Here is an 18,353-nt window from a genome sequence, read left to right as displayed (position 1 = left end):
TTCTATTCAACAGTCATATATTTTTTTTTCTTAAATTTTTATTTAGATTTCTTTTTTCCCCCACTCTTTTCCTCCCAGTTTTAGGTCTCTTCTGATTTGGTTAGAGTACATTTTTCTGGGGTCTTTGCCACTCGTTAAGTATTTTATTCTCTCATTCATATATTCTTATCTGGATAAAATAACAAGACAGAAAAGCTCACCACAAAAAAAAAAGAAAGAAAGAAAAGAAAAGAAAAAGAAAAAGAGGCAGTACAAATGCCTAAGGACCTAATCAATATGGACATTGGTAATATGTCAGAATGAGAGTTCAGAATGACGACTCTCAAGGTGCTAGCTAGGCTTGAAAAAAATGCATGGAAGATATTAGAGAAAGCTGTTTGGAGAAATAAAATCCTTTCTGGAGAAATAAAAGAACTAAATCTAATCAAGCTGAAATCAAGAAAGATATTAATGAGGTGCAATAAAAAATGGAGGCTCTTACTACTAGGATAAATGAGGCAGAAGAGAAAATTAGCGATATAGAAGACAAAATGATGGAGCACAAAGGAGAGACAAACAACTACTGGACCATGAGGGAAGAATTCAAGAGATAAGTGATATCATAAGGCAAAACAATATTAGGATAATTGGGATTCCAGAAGAAGAAGAAGAAAGAGAGAAGGGGGCAGAAGGTATATTGGAGCAAATTATAGTAGAGAATTTCCCTAATATGGCAAAGGGAATAAGCATCAAAATCCAGGAGGCACAGACAAACCCCCTCAAAATCAATAAAAATAGATCCACATCCTGTCATCTAATAGTAAAACTTATAAGTCTTAGTGACAAAGAGAAAATGGTGAAAGCAGCTCTGGACAAGAAGTCTGTAACATACAATGGTAAAATTATTAGATTGGCAGCAGACTTATCCACAGAGACCTGGCAGGCCAGAAAGAACTGGCATGATATATTCAGAGCCCTAAATAAGAAAAAACATGAAGCCAAGAATAGTATATCCAGCTAGGTTATCATTGAAAATAGAAGGAGAAATAAAAAGCTTCCAGAACAAACAAAAACTAAAAGAATTTGCAAACACCAAACCAGCCCTACAGGAAATATTGAAAGGGTTCCTCTAAGTAAAGAGACAGCCTAAAAATAGTAGACCAGAAAGGAATAGAGACAATATACAGTAACAGTCACCTTACAGACAATAAAATGGCACTAAATTCATATCTTTCAGTAGTTACCCTGAATGAAAATGAGCTAATTGCCCCAATCAAAAGACACAGGCTATCAAAATGGATAAAAAAAAACAAAACCCATCAGTATGCCGCCTACAAGAAACTCATTTTAGATCTAAAGACACCTCCAGATTTAAAGCGAGGGGGTGGAAAACAGTTTACCATGCTAATGGACATCAAAAGAAAGCTGGTGTGGCAATCTTTATATCAGATCAATTACATTTTAAGCCAAAAACTATAATAAGAAATGAGAAAGGACACTATATCTACTTAGAAGATCTATCCAACAAGAAGTTCTAACAATTTTAAATATCTCAGCCCCTAACATGGGAGCAGCCAACTATATAAACCAATTAATAACAAAACCAAGAAACACATTGACAATAATACAATAATAGTAGGGGACTTTAACACCCCTATCACTGAAATGGACAGATCATCCAAGCAAAAGATCAACAAGGAAATAAAGGCCTTAAATGACACACTGGACAAGATGGACATCACAGATATATTCAGAACATTCCATCTCAAAATAACAGAATACACATTCTTCTCTAGTGCACAAGGAACACTCTCCAGAATAGATCACATCCTTGGTCGTAAATCAGGTAACAACTGGTACCAAAAGATTGGGATCATTCCCCGAATCCCTGCATATTTTCAGACCACAATGCTCTGAAGCTAGAACTCAATCATAAGAGGAAAGTTGGAAAGAGCTCAAATACACGGAGGCTAAGGAGCATCCTACTAAAGAATAAATGGGTCAACCAGAAAATTAAAGAATTTTAAAAATTCATGGAAACAAATGAAAATGAAAACACAACTGCTCAAAATCTGTGGGACACAGCAAAGGCAGTCCTGAGAGGAAAGTATATAGCAATACAAGCCTTTCTCAAGAAGAAAGAAATGTCTCCAGCACACAACCGAACTCTACACCTAAAGGAGAAGGAGAAAGAACACCAAAGAAACCCTAAACCCAGCAGAAGAGAAATAATAAAGGGAAGAGCAGAAATCAATGAAATAGAAAGCAAAAAAAAAAAAAAAAAAGAACAAATCAACAAAACTAGGAGCTGGTTCTTTGAAAGAATTAATAAGATTGATAAACCCCTGATTACACTTATCAAAAAGAAAAGAGAAAGGACCCAAATAAATAAAATCATGAATAAAAGAGGAGAGATCACAACCAACACCAAAGAAATGCAAACAGTTATAAGAACATATTATATGCAACTATACGCCAGCAAATTTGACAATCTGGAAGAAATGGGTGCATTCCTAGAGACGTTTAAACTACCAAAACTGAACCAGGAAGAAATAGAAAACCTGAACAGTCTCATAACCAGTAAGGAGATTGAAGCAGTCATCAAAAACCTCCAAAAAAACAAGAGCCCAGGGTCAGACGGCTTCCCAGGGGAATTCTACCAAACATTTAAAGAAGAATTAATTCCTATTCTCCTGAAACTGTTCCAAAAAAAAGAAATGGAAGGAAAACTTCCAAATTCATTTTATGAGGCCAGCATTACCTTGATCCCAAAACCAGACAAAGGAGAATTACAAACCAGTATCCATGATGAACACAGATGCGAAAATTCTCACCAAATACTAGCCAATAGGATCCAACCATACATTAAAAGGATTATTCACCACGACCAAGTGGGATTTATTCCTGGACTGCAAGGTTGGTTCAACATCTGCAAATCAATCAGTGTGACACAATAAATTAATATAAGAAAGAACAAGAACCATATGATATTCTCAATAGATGCTAAAAAAGCATTTGACAAAGTACAGCATCCTTTCTTGATCAAAACTCTTCAAAGTGTAGGGATAGAGGATACACACCTCAATATCATCAAAGCCATCTATGAAAAACCCACAGCAAATATCATTCTCAATGGGGAAAAACTGAGAGCTTTTCCCCTAAGGTCAGGAACACAGCAAGGATGTCCATTATCACCACTGCTATTCAACATAGTACTAGAAGTTCCAGCTTCAGTAATCAGACAACAATAAATAAATAAATAAATAAATAACTTCCAAATAAGCAAAGAAGAAGTCAAACTCTCACTCTTTGCAGATGATATGATACTTTATGTTGAAAACCCAAAAGACTCCACTCTAAAACTGCTAGAACTCATACAGGAATTCAGGAAAGTGTCAGGATATAAAATCAATGCACAGAAATCAGTTGCATTTCTTTACACCAACAGCAAAATAGAAGAAAGAGAAATTAAGGAGTCGATCCCATTTACAATTGCACCCAAAACCATAAGATACATAGGAATAAACCTATCCAAAGAGGCAAAGAATCTGTACTAAGAAAACTATAAAATACTCATGAAAGAAATTGAGGAAGACACATGGAAAAATGTTCCATGCTCATGGATTGTAAGAACAAATGTTGTGAAAATGTCTATGCTTCCTAAAGCAATCTACATGTTTAATGCAATCCCTATCAAAATACCATTAATTTTTTTCAACAAAATGGAACAAATAATCTTAAAATTTATATGGAACCAGAAAAGACCCCAAATAGCTAGAGGAATGTTGAAAAAGAAAGCCAAAGTTGGTGGCATCACAATTCCAGACTTCAAGCTCTATTACAAAGCTGTAATGATCAAGACAGTATGGTATTGGCACAAAAACAGACACATAGATCAATAGAACAGAATAGAGAGCCCAGAAATAGACCCTCAACTCTATGGTCAACTAATCTTTGAAAAGCAGGAAAGAATGTCCAATGGAAAAAAGCAAAAGAAACAGTGAACAAAACCAAAAGACCACTGACAGAATGGGAGAAGATATTCACAAATGACATATCAGATAAAGGGCTAGTATCCAAAATCTATACAGAATTTATCAAACTCAACACCCAAAGAACAAATAATCCAATCAAGAAATGGGCAGAGGACATGATCAGACATTTCTGCAAAGAAGACATCCAGATGGCAGAGACACATGAAAAAGTGTTCCACATCACTCATCATCAGGGAAATACAAATCAAAACCATAATGAGATACCACCTCACACCTGTCAAAATGACTAAAATTAACTAGTCAGGAAACAACAGATGTCGGTGAGGATGCAGAGGAAGGGGAATCCTCCTACACTGTTGGTGGGAATGCAAGCTGGTGCAGCGACTCTGGAAAACAGCATGGAGGTTCCTCAAAAAATTGAAGCTAGAGCTACCCTATGACCCAGCGATTGCACTACTGGGTATTTACCCTAAAGATAGAAATGTAGTGATCCGAAGGGGCACCTGCACCTGAATGTTTATAGCAGCAATGTCCACAATAGCCAAACTATGGAAAGAACTATAGTTAGCTGCCAGATTCATCACCATCAACAGATGAATGGATAAAGAAGATGTGGTATATATATGCCATGTACATATATATAGTGGAATACTATGCAACCATCAAAAGAAATGAAATTTTGCCATTTGCAACTACATAGATGGAACTAGAGGGTATCACACTGAGCAAAATAAGTCAATCAGAAAAAGACAATTATCATATGATCTCCCTGATAAGGGGAATTTGAGAGGCGAAGCTGGGGGTTTGGGGGGTAAGGAAGGAAAAATTAAACAGGATGGGATCAAGAGGGAGATAAACCATAAGGGACTCTCAATCTATCAAAACAAACTGAGGTTTACTGGGGGTAGGAAGGTATGGAGAGGGTGGTTGGGTTATGGACATTGGGGAGGGTATGTGATATGGTGAGGGCTGTGAAATGTGTAAACCTGATGATTCAGAGACCTGTATCCCTGGTGTAAACAAGACATTATATGTGAATAAAAATAATAAATAAGTAATTGAATAAATAAATAAATAAATAAAATTTTAAAAAGGTAATCAAAGATCTAAGTACATTGAAAGATATACCATGTTCATGGATTAGAAGCCTTGACATAGTAGATATCAATTCTCCCCCAATCGATATGCAGGTTTATACAATTCTTATTAAAATGATAGGAAGAGGGGCACCTGGGTGATGCAGTTGGTCAGGCTTCTGACTCTTGGTTTTGGCTCAGGTCATGATCTCAAGGTCATGAGATCAAGCCCTGCACAGGCTCCATGCTCTGTGAGGAGTCTGCTTGAGTTTCTCTCTCCCTCTGCCTCTGCTGCATATAGCTACAGTAATGGAGACTGTGTCATATTGACAGACGGATAGACACATAGATCAATGGAACCCAGAAATAGAGTCACACAAATATGCCTAGCTGGAATTTGGCAAAAACAACTCAGTGGTGGAATTATAGTGTTTTTAACAAATGATGCAAGAGCAACTGGACGTTTGTAGGAGAAGCAGCAGCAGCTCAATCCAAGTCTTGCAGCTTATGTAAGTGCTAACTCAAAATGGATCATGGATTTACCTGTGAAATATAAAATCATAAAATTTTTGGGGGAAAAAGTAGGCAAAAAAAATCTTTGGGATCTAGGGTTAGATAAAGTGTTCTTAAACTGGGCATCAAAGGCATGAGCTATAAAAGGAAAAATCGATAAACTGACTTCCTCAAATTTTAATCACTTACTGTGCAAAATACTGTGTTAAGGAGTCTGTTAAGATGAAAAGACTGAGAGGAAATTTATGCAAACCATGTAACCAACAAAGGACTAGTATCTAGACTATATAAACAACTCTCAAAACCCAACAGTAAGGGGTGCCTGAGTGGCTCAGTTGTTAAGAGTTTGCCTTTGGCTTTGGTCATAATCCCAAAGTCCTGGGATCAAGCCCCACATCAGGCTCCTTGCTCAGCCGGAAGCCAGCTTCTCCCTCTATCACTCCCCCTGCTTGTGTTCTCGCTCTCACTGTCTCTCTGTCTCACTGTCAAATAAATAAGTAAATAAACTTAAAAAAAAAGCAAACAACCCAATTCGAAAATAAGCAAAAGATATGAAAACGCATTTCATACAAGAGGACAAACAGATGGCAAATAAGCCCATGAAAACATGTTCAATATCATTAGTCATTAGGGAAATGTAAATTAAAAGACAGTAAGATATTACTACACACCTATCAGATTGCTAAAATATAAAATAGTGACAAACCAAATGCTGGCAAAGGATGTGAAGAAATTTGATGCCTCTCAACATAGAGAAACTTGACCTTGCTGGTAAGAATGTAAAAAGGCACAGCTGCTCTAGGAAACAGTGTGGCGGTTTCTTTAAAAGTCATATGTACAAGCATTATAGACCCAGCAACAGCACACCTGGGCATTTATCCCAAAGACAATGAAAACTTACGCAGGACTCCATTTATGTAGCATTCTTGAAATGACAGAACTATAGAAATGGGTAACAGATGCACAATTTCCAGGGTTAAGGCAGGAGCTGGGGCAGAATGGAAGTGGCCTAGACAGCATGAAGGATGCTGGTGGTAATGGAAATGCTCCATAGCCTGAATGTGTCCATGCCAGTTTCATCCTTGTGATACCATACTGGCATTTTGTGAACTATTACCCTCGGGGGAAACTGAGTAATGGGTACAGAGGATCTATCTGTGAACTCCATGAGAACCCACGATTACCTCAAAATAAAAAGTTGAATACTTTTAAGTTAAAAAAAAAAATATGGGGCGCCTGGGTGGCTCAGCGGATTAAGCCTCTGCCTTCGGCTCAGGTTATGATCCCAGGGTCCTGGGATTGAGCCCTGCATGGGGCCCTCTGCTCAGCAGGGAAGCCTGCTTCCCCCCTCTCTCTGCTTGCCTCTCTGCCTACTTGTGATCTCTGTCTGTCAAATAAATAAATAAAATCTTTAAAAAAAATGTAAGGAGGAATAAAGGACCGCGAAGAGCTTTAAAAGAAGGAAAGAAAGAAAAAAGGAAGAAAGAAAAAAATAAATAAAAGAAGGGAAGGTGGGTGGGAGCACCATTGTTCCCCAAGCTAAGGCGCTGGAGGCATGGGGACTATGGGGAGGGAATAGGGCGGCCAGGTAAAACAAAGTATGGTCAGTTAAATTTAAATTTCAAATAAATAAATCATTTTTTATTATACGCATCTCCCATGCAATATTTGAGACACACTCAGACTAAAAAATTACATATTCTTTATTTGGAATTCAAATTTAACTAGCCATTCTGTGTTTTTATTTGTGAATTCTGGACATCCTAGGAGGGAAGGCTTAGGACACAGGCATCTGGAGCCATCCAGAAGCTGTGGCCCGGAAAAGGCAGGGTGGGCACTGAGAGATGGAATAGGAAGACTGTAGGAGAGTGGCCAGAGGGCTAGGAAAGGGATGGCAGGGATCACAGACACTACAAGCAGGGCAGTGCCTTAGGAGGGGGGAAGGCAGATGTTAGCTGGGGACATCTCCCAGCTGCTGCGGGTATGGGCCTCTGCTGGCAAAGTGACCCTCTGTGGGTGGTCTGCATAAAATTCAGAAAAAGACCAAAAGAGTGACCGCTTGAGTTTTCAGGTGCTGCTCCAGGCTGGAGCATATCCAAGAAGAGGTCAGAATTTCTCATCTGTTTGCTTGTTTGACACCCACCTGCCCCCGACTAGCTCCAGGATCGGGGGATTTTTTTTTTTTGCCATGACATCCATGCTTAGTGCCTGGCATGTACTTGGAGCGCAAGGAAGAAAAACAGTTCAGAATGAATAAAGGAATAAACGAATCAATCATCCTGATTGGAGTTATTCTCTGCATCTATCCTGCAGGCAGACCAGACCCCCTTAGAGCTTGACAAAGGCAGAGGACAAGTCTTCCGCTTCCAGGAAGCCCACAGCAGCACCCTCTGAGCTGCCATAGACTGGCACATGGGATGCAGGCTTAGCTCGACCTCAAAAGGGTTGTTTATCCTCTCAAAACAAGGGTTCTAGTATCGTCCTCATTATCTTAAGAATTATCTTTAATTAGTCCCTGACACAGGGACTAATAATAATATTAATAATATTAATGTTAACAGCTACATGGACAGAAAACTCACATGTGCCAGGCAGTGTGCTGGGTGATTTTCATACATTTTTTAGTTCATTTAATGCTCTAAGCAGCTCCCCTCAGAAGTAGGGGTATGACCTTCTCTGTGCATTCGCATTCTTGTGGAAATAGGTACCTCCTTGATTTTCAAGAATACTCTCCCTATTCTCATTTTAGGGGGAAAGTGGGCTGACAATGACCCACCCCAGCAGTCCAGAAGGGCAAGTGGTGCCCTTCTGAATATTCAACTACTCCATCTCCCTGGCTACAGGAACTAATTCACGGGTAGCTTCAGGACCCTCCCGAGACAGCGAGACTTGGTCCTGAGATCTTTTCCACTGATGAGGAAGCACATGTCCCTCTCTGCTGGGACTGCTGGACCAAGAGTGGCTGGTTGTCATCATGCACCAGGGAAAGAAGGCAACAAAGATGAGGCAGAGCTGAGAAGCAGAAGAGAGAGAGATGACTTTGCTGGAACCCCTGGATCCAGCCATGCCTGAAGCCTCTTACCCAAGGAATCCTGGGACTTTTCAATTATATGAACTGATAATTCTGTTTTCTATGTGATAGTCAGCATGATCTGGGTCTGACTTGTCACTAGACAAGTCCTCCCTAAAATGCTGTGTACCATTAGCACAGGGTTGTGTTATAGATGAGGAGCCTAACCAGACAGAGACAGATAACTTGGTTAGCCACAAAGTGACATGACCAGGAGCTGGGAGTGTTCTTAACCACTGTGACTGACTACAGAGCTCTACATTCTGAGTGTGCATGTGTGGGCCCACCTGCATACTCTCTTTCTCATTAATATTCATAGCTACAGCAGATGGAGCAAACAGTTGGTGCTCAATAAAGCTCTACTGGAGGGTGGGGAGATGAGGTAATTGGGTAATGGACATTAAGGAGGGCACTCCATGTAATGAGCACTGGGTATTATATGTAACTGATGAATCACTGAATTCTATCTCAAAACTAGTAAGACACTATATGTTAACTATATTGAATTTAAATAAAAAAATTTTTTTAAAAAAAAGCTCTACTGAATGAACTATATCAGTCACTTCCTTAAGAAGTCTTTGTTTAGAGGGCACCTGGGTGGCTCAGTGGGTTGAGCCTCTGCCTTCGGCTCAGGTCATGATCCCAGGGTCCTGGCATTGAGCCACGCATCGGGCTCTCTGCTCCACGGGGAGCCTGCTTCCCCCTCTCTGCCTACTTGTGATCTCTCTCTCTCTCTCTCTCTCTGTGTCAAATGAATAAATAAAATCTAAAAAAAAGAAGAAGAAGAAGTCTTTGTTTAGAAAAGGCTCCCAATCAGTAATGTTGGATTCTTACTCCAACTCAGGCTCTCAGTGCACCTGTGTATCTCTGGGGAACCACCTCCCTTCTCTCCCCACTTCCCCTTCCCAGGCAGATGAGCTGGAAACCAGAACAGGAGGGACCTGTGAGACTCATTGGCCCATGAGGGCCACCTCAACTTCCTCAGGAGAGGAGGTCTCCCCCTCCCTCCCCACTGGACCCGAGAGACACATGAGGAAGGGTGTCCAGTGTGAGGTTCTGCAAATTGCTAGAAGCCCAGGGCAGAGGGGGGCCAAGCCCCGGGGCCACCATGGACCATGGGATCTTTGTTTTCTGTCCTCAAATCCAGTAAGGCTCAGGAAGAAGCAGACGTAAGGGTTGCTGCCCAAGCACCCGCGGCTCCCAGGCAGCCAAATGACCAGAAAGGGCACTCAGGAAGTCCGTCCCACAGTACAGGCCACCATGTCCATGGCAACGAAAAGCAAGAAAAGAAGGCCAGGCCTGTGGGCGGGCCCACACCAGAGGCTGCCGGGGCCCAGGTCCCTGCCTCCCCGGGCCTGGCACTATTGTGAACTCCTCTCCCCCTTCCTCCTCCTCTGCCCACAGAGGCCCTCCCCGTAGCCTAGAAATATACTCTGGTGTCCCCTCCTTAAACAGCAAAAGCTTCCTGGGATCCTCGGACCCCTCCAGCTCCTGCCTCCCATCCTCCCTTCCCAGCCCAGAACCTGGCAAGTCGACATGACACTGTTGGTCTCCCCCCGGGCCCCCAGCTGATTCCTCCATCTGATTCCATTGACCCTACCCAGTACTCAGTCAGCCTCACCTGTAAGGTCATGGTCAGGGTCATCTTTGCCAGCCCCGCAACAGCTAGCTCTTCCTCGGGCACTGTGTCATCTACCTGTCACCCCAAAACTTGGTCCCCTGAGACCCTGAAGTCATTCCTAACTTCTTCCCTTCCCACATGCATTCAATTTTGCCACCCCTGCTGGTTTTGCCTCTTAAAGGTTTCTCAAACCCACACCCTCCTAACCAACACCCTCATCTCTCACCGACCGCACTGTACTGTCTCTACGACCCGCCCACCTCCTGCCTCGTGATTTTTCCTGAAGCGACATTGCTTTGTCTGTAATTTCCCCCTCATACTACATGGGCCTCTTCTCTATGAATTGGCTTCTGCTGTTCTCCGCCTTGAATGCCCCTTCTACCTGACTTCCCATCTTCTTAGGTGTCCCCTCCTCCAGGAAGTTTTCCTGGAGGCCCAGACTCGGTAACACGCCTCTCCTTTGAGCTTCCATATCTCACGCTTGTGACATTACATAGATCTTTTCCTTTGGGGTTATTACCTCCCCAGCTGGATGAGAGGAGAGGTTCCTCATTGACCCCGCCAAGGATCTCAATCATGTTTACTGAACAGAGGTTATTATTAGAAGAAACCCCACCTACAGATGTCTTTCTCCCTCAAGAAGAAGGAGGAGGAGGAGGAAGAGGAGGAGGAGAAGAAATCTATGAGAACAAGCACATTTCCACTATCTTAAAATCCGGAACTGACGGGTCCTTCATAAACCAAAGTGCTTGATCAACAGCTTCCTCAAACCAACAGATGAGGCTCAAAGTCAGGGAAATGGACTCCTCTCACTCTTGGAGGCTGCTAAGGCGATTTTGGAAAAATAGAATATATATATATGTATAAAGGATGGGATGCTATGCTGTTTGTCCAGGCTTGCTATTCTGACAGAGCAGTTCCAGAACATGAAATGTGATCTCCAGGGGGAGAGGGAGACGTTTTCATCACGTCTTACGAGTGCACGGATGTTTTGGTCTGGCTTCCTCTGAATCAGAGCTCCACGGAAGGGCCTCACACAGCCCCGTGTGGCAACACGTGTTCGCGGCAGAGACTACGCAGAAACCCCTTCTCCTTATCCTTTTCACGGGTTTTCCTCTTCAGTTACAGCTGAGGCGGTTTCTATTTTCCCGGTGGGAGGGTGAGACACAGATTTCCACACCAGACCTTCCCTCCCCTCCCAAATGTTACGGGCCAGGCCTTCAGCACAGGTCGTGGGCATGCAAGCAGCTGCAGAAAGAGTGGGGACCCAGACAGCAAGGGCGCTTGCTTGTGCCTCTAGGGATATGCTTCTTAAAGCCTTAGAAGACAGAAGCCCCCCCCCACACACACACACACGCCCTCCACGTGGACCACGGCCCATCCTGCCGCAGTGAGGGAAGGGCTAGGGAGGAGACGACAGACAAGGACCACCAGCCCAGCCCGTGGGAGAAGCTTATCTTCCAGATGCCCCCAATTTCTTCGTCCCCAATTTCTTCACCCCCGACTGCAGAGCTTGGTCTTCAGAGGCACCCAGGGAATGGAGCTGATGTGACCAGGAAAACAACATCCCCAGAATCCCTAATGCCCCACTGGGCCAAGGCTGACTCTGGCCTGGCTGGCTGCCTGCCAGAGAGTCCTCAGCCATTTTCCAAGGACGTAGAGGGTGAACGTTCCTGTTGAGGTTCCCTGAGGACTGTCCCTTCCCAGCCCTGACCCTCCTCGGTGCTCCCCCCAGGGGCCCGTGAAGCCCTGGGTAAAGACGCCAGGGCCCAGAGGCTGAGTCACTCCCTTAGGGCCGACCTGGGTCAGAGCAAGTTCGTTATTTCAAGGACAAGTTCTCAGACCCCTTATCCAGCCCCGCCTGGCTGGAACCGAGAGGAGAAACGTCCATGAACAGTTAAGGAAAGGGCCTATCTGCTTCTGTGGGGTCTGAGGCCTCGGGTGCCCTAGGGGGGCTGGGCAAGCTCTGTGCCCACGTGTTCAACACGCAGGCGAAGAAACGCCCCCTGCTCCAGCCGCTGGAAGGGGGCCCTGCCTCTGGGCCATGCGACAGGAAGCCCAAGGCAGGCCTCGTGCAGAGCCATTTTTGGGGGGCGAGGAGGGGGCCATCCTTCCAGATGTGGGCAAGGGCAGCTGGGCAGGGCCAGATCCGCACTGTGGGAGGCCACAGAATGGGGTCCACTCCACGTTTTTGATGTGCCTGCCGGGGGAAGGGGTGTCTAAAACCATTTCAAAAGCTGGGGGTAGCCCAGAGAAGACAGCCTTGTTCCCTGTGGGCAGGGGGGATTTCAAAAGCAACCCTGCCCCTAAAAAGGTTTCAAAAAAACCCTTGTCTTTCTATGGGCTCCAAATCACTCCCCGGCCAGCAGCAGCCAGGAGAGGGTGCTGGGAAAATGTTCCCAAGGAGACGCATCCCTGAGTCACCCTAACTCCCAGGGTCTGGAGGCTGGAAAGCCATGAAGAGGCCCCCCACTATAAAAGGGCCGGTTTAGCATCCCCCAGGGGAGGTCTCCAGCAATCTGTGTCCCTGGGGAGGCCTGCCTCAGACACCCCCGTGCCCCACGTTTATGAGAAGGCCGTCAAGCTGAACGGTGCCGCTTCTACTCGCCAAGTCCCCCTGGTGCTGCTAACGGCGGCTTTTGCCCCCACCAGCTGCAGGCATCCACTCTAGGCTCAGGCTCTTTAGCAGGGGAAGCTGTCCACAGGGACATGGGGCCCCAACAGTCTTACTGGGACTTCGGAGTCAGTCCCAGCTGGGGCTCTTGGGCCCACTACTATCCCATTCCTAACCCCACCATCGCCCCCCCCACCCTCCCCAAGCCACCGGGGCCAAGTAGGCACACCCCACAAACCAGGTGCCAGTTCTCTCTCCTCCCTCCTCTCTTCTCTCCTGGCCTCATCCCCTCACCTCTGGACCAGGCCAGGCAGGTCTCTATTCCCTTTCATCATCTTCTGCCTCAACACTGCTGCCAGATTCATCTCCCTCCGGCACTCAGCTACATCCAGGCTGTACTCTGCTCCCAAACCTTCAATGGCTCCCTAGTGCCTAAGTCCAAGGCTGCACATTCGGGTGCCCAGGGGGACCAGGAAGGGGGCATAAATGAGCAAAGCAGCCCCCAGAATATGGTAGAGATGGGTGGAGACTGTGGTGCCTGGGAACACACGGTCCCAGCTGCTGCCGCGCTCCTCTCAACTGCGGCATAGGGGAACTCAGGGCCCTGGCTGCTTTATCTTCTGGTGTATCAAGAGAAGCCTAATAAAACCCCCAGATTTGGACCCCGGCCCGCAGGATCGAGTCTAAACCCAAACCCCTTAACCTGGCATTCAAGGCCCTCTGTGGCCTGGCCACAAGCTACCTCCCCACCCTCACTGCCCACGATGCTCCCACATGAGAGGCCTCCATCCCAATGAGGTCAGACTGCTCCAGCCCCCAAACTCCCTCCTCTCCTCCTGCCTCTGAGCCTGGCTCACCCGAGTCCTCCCACAGACGCTGCTCCCACCTCCCCTGGCTACCAGCGCATCCTTCGAGGACCTCCTTCTGCTGAGCACTCTGAGGTCGTTGTTCTCTGGTGACCAGCCCTCCTTGTCAAAGCTGCCCTCTCTGCCAGTGTTGGGCCTGCCACAGAGGAAATTCTTCCACCTTCAACACCCAGGCCTTTCTGGCGGACCTCCTTGGATCCAGCAGTCTCGTTCCAGGTGCATCAACCTCCCGGCACTGCATGCCTGGATGCCAGATGCCATTAGCATCCCCTGCAGGCAGCACAGGGTCCTTCTTGCCACTGACCCTGGCGGGGAGCCACACACAATGGAGAGAGCCCAGCCTTACCCAGACCCTTCTTCTACTACTTTGTCTCTGGAAGAACTTGAAGCATCACTGAGACTCCCCCATGAGACACAGGAGGGCACCTGCATGGGTACGTGGCAGGTGGCAGGCCTCAGCGCCCTCACCCAGGGACACCTCCCTTCCTGGCATGATGTGTGTGCCATGGTGTCTCCTACAGGGTGCTGTAAGGTCCCTGAAGGCTGGGACTGGGTCCCTTTCTCCCTTGATTAGCTGAGAGTACCCCAGCACTCTGCATGCAAGACGTGCTCACTGTTCTTTGATGAATGGCCTCAATGAGGCCAGGGCAGGGCCGGCAGGTGGGGAGGGCAGGTTAGAGAAAGAGATTTCACCCTGCCACCCAAGGCACGGCTCACATGTGTCCCCAGTCCAGGCCTCACAGGCTGGGCACCGCACAGGGATACGGCATGGTGACACTTTCTGCAATCGCATAAACACCTCACTCAGAAGCTCAGGCTCTGAGACCAGCCGCTCCTTGCTGCCTGCTCCCCAGAAACCAGGCCAGCTCACGGCACTGTTGAGCAAGGCCGGGGGGGGTGGCTTGCCCAGCCCCCAGCCAGGACTGCCTCCCTCGGGGGGTCCGGCACTCTGCTCGCCCCGAGCCCCGGATGCCCCTCCAGCCCCCCTTTCTCATCCCGTCGCCCAGCCCACCTCTCTAGGTAGGAGCAACCCTTCCACCTGAGGACACACGGCTTCCAGGCTCTGTGGAGGGGGGGGGGGGGGAAGCACCTTTGAAATCACTGTGGTCCAATTAGCCAGGCTCTTGCCCTTCATGCTTACAAACATGCACACGCATTAACACCTGCTCCAAAAGCAAACATTTTTAGATATCTTCATCTGTACCTCCTTGACACTCCCATGAAAGCACTCTCAGCAGCCGGTGACTGACAGGATAGTTTCCTTCTTCTGCTTCAGCAGGGGGCTTTCAAACAGAAGAAATTAAAAAGCCACCAATCTCCCTGTCAAGCTGAACTCCCAGGGCCTTCCCTGCCCCTCCTCAGCTCCCCGGGTCCCCTCCCCACCGGCCGAACCCCACCCCGCACACAGTTGGGGTCCACACCTCGAGGGGAACCTCTCTGAGTCAGGGGGACACTGGACACCGGACACCCAGACCCGCCACGTGTGCCAAGGTTACCCCGGGCGGAGAGGGCACCATCCTCACCCTAAGCACAATTTCACTGAATAAGGGCCTTAGTAATACCTCCTTTTGCAGAGAATGTGGACGGGGGCACAGACATGGAGCAATTCTCCTGCATTGCCGGTGGGATGGTGGTTTCACACCAGTGCCTCGGAAATCTGTCTGTCTGTGTCTACTGAAGGCGAACCTACTATGGTCTTGTGACCCGCCAATTCCAGCCCCACCGATCTTCCCATTCAAACCGCGTGCACCTGCCCGCCAAAACCCGCACGCAAGAATGCCCACAGCAGCGCACGATCTGAAACAACTCCAACACGGAAATGACCGAGAAGCCCATCAGGAGTCGGACAGACAAGATGAATGGTGAAGTGTCACACCACGGAACGGTGCATACCCGGGAGAAGGGGCAATGTCCAAACTACAGGACGAACCTGAATGAGCCAAAGCCACCGGACACCAACGAGCAGAGACCGTAGGATCTCATTTAGACCAAGTGCAAAACAGGCCAAAAAAGCCCTATGCCGTTCAACGGTGCCGACATATCATTGTGCAGGGGATGGGAGGGTCTGGAGGGGCCAGGAGGGGCTTCTGGCATGAGGACACGCTCTGCTTCCTCTCTGGGCTGTTGGCTACACGGGTGTGCTCGGTTCGTGAGCATTCACCAAGCTGCACGGTGAATGGATCTTTTTGAATGTACGCGGTTAAGGGTTTTGTAGAACAGTACTCTGTCGGCATGGCTCTTTTTCAGAATAAAATGGAGTGAAACTAGAGGAAGCGAAGCGTCAGGAGGCTCAATCCACATCTGAAACTTCCCTGCTCAGACTGCAGGGGTCCTGGAGAAGCAACCACACTTCCCCCAGAGACCCAGGGCACCAGGATTCCAGAAACTTCCAAAGCCCTCACTGCTAAGTTCTCCATCTCCCCGGGGCCAAGCCCGCACACTCACTGGAAATTCGGCATGCTCCCCTTGCACGGAGGGTATCTGCACGGAAGGCATGGAAGAGCTCACACCTCCCCTCCAAACCTCATGCCAAGAGGGAACACGACGGCGCTTTGAAAGACCCCCCTCTTCTGGAAAGGCTGAATATTCCAAAGTCCAAAAACCACTTGAAGAGGAATAGGAAAAGTATTGAAATAACTTTGTAAGCACTCTGTTTTGACAATGTGCCTGAGGAATTCATCACGTTTAGCAGGGAAACGTGAGCAGTTAAATCGATTCAATGTCATGACATACGGAATTGAGGCATAATTGCCCCTGAGTGCTTGACAACTGGAAAGCACTTCATTTCAGAAATGGAGGGAAATTTATGCTGGGAAATGGAAGAGATTGTCAAAAGTTTGATTGTAATGTGAGTGAAGCTGCGACAGGAAGGCTGGATGGAGAAAATGCTCCAGCTCTCTCACATTTTACCCCCATTCGAAATGTCTCCGAAACAGCAGCTGTGACTCCATCTTTTGCCCTAAAAGCAGTGAAATGATGATTGGAACCACAGATTTCAAACCCCGATGAGTGGTCCCGGCATGGGTGGGCGGAAACGCTCTCTTACCAATCATGTGGTTGGCAACATGGATTTGGATCTCTCTCTCGTTCTCAAAGGTCATCTGGCACTTGATGCACTGGTATGTCTTTTTCTGTTTGGAAGCCAAAAAGAAAGGAATTAGATAGTTAGGAAGTAGAAAAGAGCATAAAGCAAAAAGTGCCTGGAGGTCCCAGCTCAAGAATTTTCAGAATGGCTTGTGGTGCCCTCCCAGGTGTCTCCAAGTCATTCTCTTCCCACCTGCCTCTGAGTCCAGCTCTCCAGCCTGGGGAAGGGGACTGAGCTACATTCTAAGGGAGCTGTTTCTCTGTTAGGTCTCGGGAGATGGCCAGGATGGGACTCACCATCCCAAGGTGAGAGCACACAGTATGACTATGGAAAGGAAGTCAAGGGAGGCTGCCCCACTTGGAGCATGCTCAAACCCATCTATGCAACTCCCAGCTATCCATCCATCCATCCATCTACCTACCCACTACCTACCCACCTATCCAACTACACACACACACACACACACACACACACACACACACACACATCCGTCTACCCATCAATCCATCCACCGATCTTATCATCCGTCTACATACACACCTAACCCATCCACCAATTCATCCATCCGCCCTCCATCTACGCAACCACCTGCCTGTCTTCCCCTACATCCATCCACCTATCCTCACTCTAACGATCCACCCACCCATCCTCCTACCCAACCATACATCTCTCTTTCCACCCATCCAACTACTGTCTCTCTTTACCCACCCTAAGGACCATGTGGCTGAGCAGGGGATACCATTTCTGCCAATCCAGGTACTTAGAAGCAACCAAGGGATTCCTCATCTTCCCTAGCACACAAGACCGTGGGCGATCCCACAGCTCACTTCCACACACAGGAAGCTGGGACCAGCTGCCTCGAGGGGGTGGGAGCAGGAAAATGGAGATCATCAGAAGCTTCAGAACTTCTTGAAGTCCCATTCCAAAGAGCGGAGCTCATTCTCAACAGCTATGCCTGGCTGGGTGACGGTGAAAGGAGGCCCTTGTGGACAGGGGCCGTATTGGCTGTGTAGGGGAAGGTCAGTGGCTGTGAGTCTTTATGAAGGGAACGGGGTGGTACTGGGATCCAAAATATCCAAGCTTTTTGAAGATCACCTCAGCTCCGGGACCACAGGGCCTCCCTCCACCCCTGGAAGAGGGAGCAGGACTTCGGAGTTCTTGGCTGAACACTCGGGCCCAACCCTCCACGATGCAGCCAGGACGAACCACCAGGGGGCTCAGTTGTCTCAGGTCCCAGGGTGGCTCCAACCATGTCTGCAGGTCCCCTTTAGGGTCCCACCTCCAGGCCTTTGCCTACGTAGGGTCTTCCACTTGGAGTATACCCTTTCCATCCTCGAGGACTCCGTTCAAATGCTACCTCTGCTCAGAAGCCTCCTCTTTCCACCCAGCGGCTCCCCGGGGCCCCGAGCTTCTGCTTAAAGCATCCAGTCCCTCAGCACAAGGATCTGTCGTGGCTAATTGACTTGTTTGCACCCCGCCCCCCCCCCGACTACACCACGAGTGCCCAGAAGCCCAGGCTGTGTTTCATCCATCT

General features: G+C 47.4%; 1 protein-coding gene across 1 annotated transcript in view; it reads right to left on the bottom strand.

The window, feature by feature from the left end:
- The window catches only part of ZNF423 (zinc finger protein 423), a 330,711-nt gene that overhangs the window by 117,695 nt on the left and 194,663 nt on the right, over positions 1–18,353 (bottom strand). The window contains exon 5 of the mRNA XM_045989431.1: positions 16,781–16,865. Within this exon, the coding sequence (XP_045845387.1) occupies positions 16,781–16,865 (85 nt within the window). The remainder of the gene's footprint in view (positions 1–16,780; positions 16,866–18,353) is intronic.

This window comes from Meles meles, chromosome 19 (assembly GCF_922984935.1).
Source record: "Meles meles chromosome 19, mMelMel3.1 paternal haplotype, whole genome shotgun sequence".
Classification (NCBI taxonomy): domain Eukaryota; kingdom Metazoa; phylum Chordata; class Mammalia; order Carnivora; family Mustelidae; genus Meles; species Meles meles.
The sequence above is the reverse complement of the archived record's forward strand: the minus strand, read 5'-3'. Positions and strand labels throughout refer to the sequence as shown.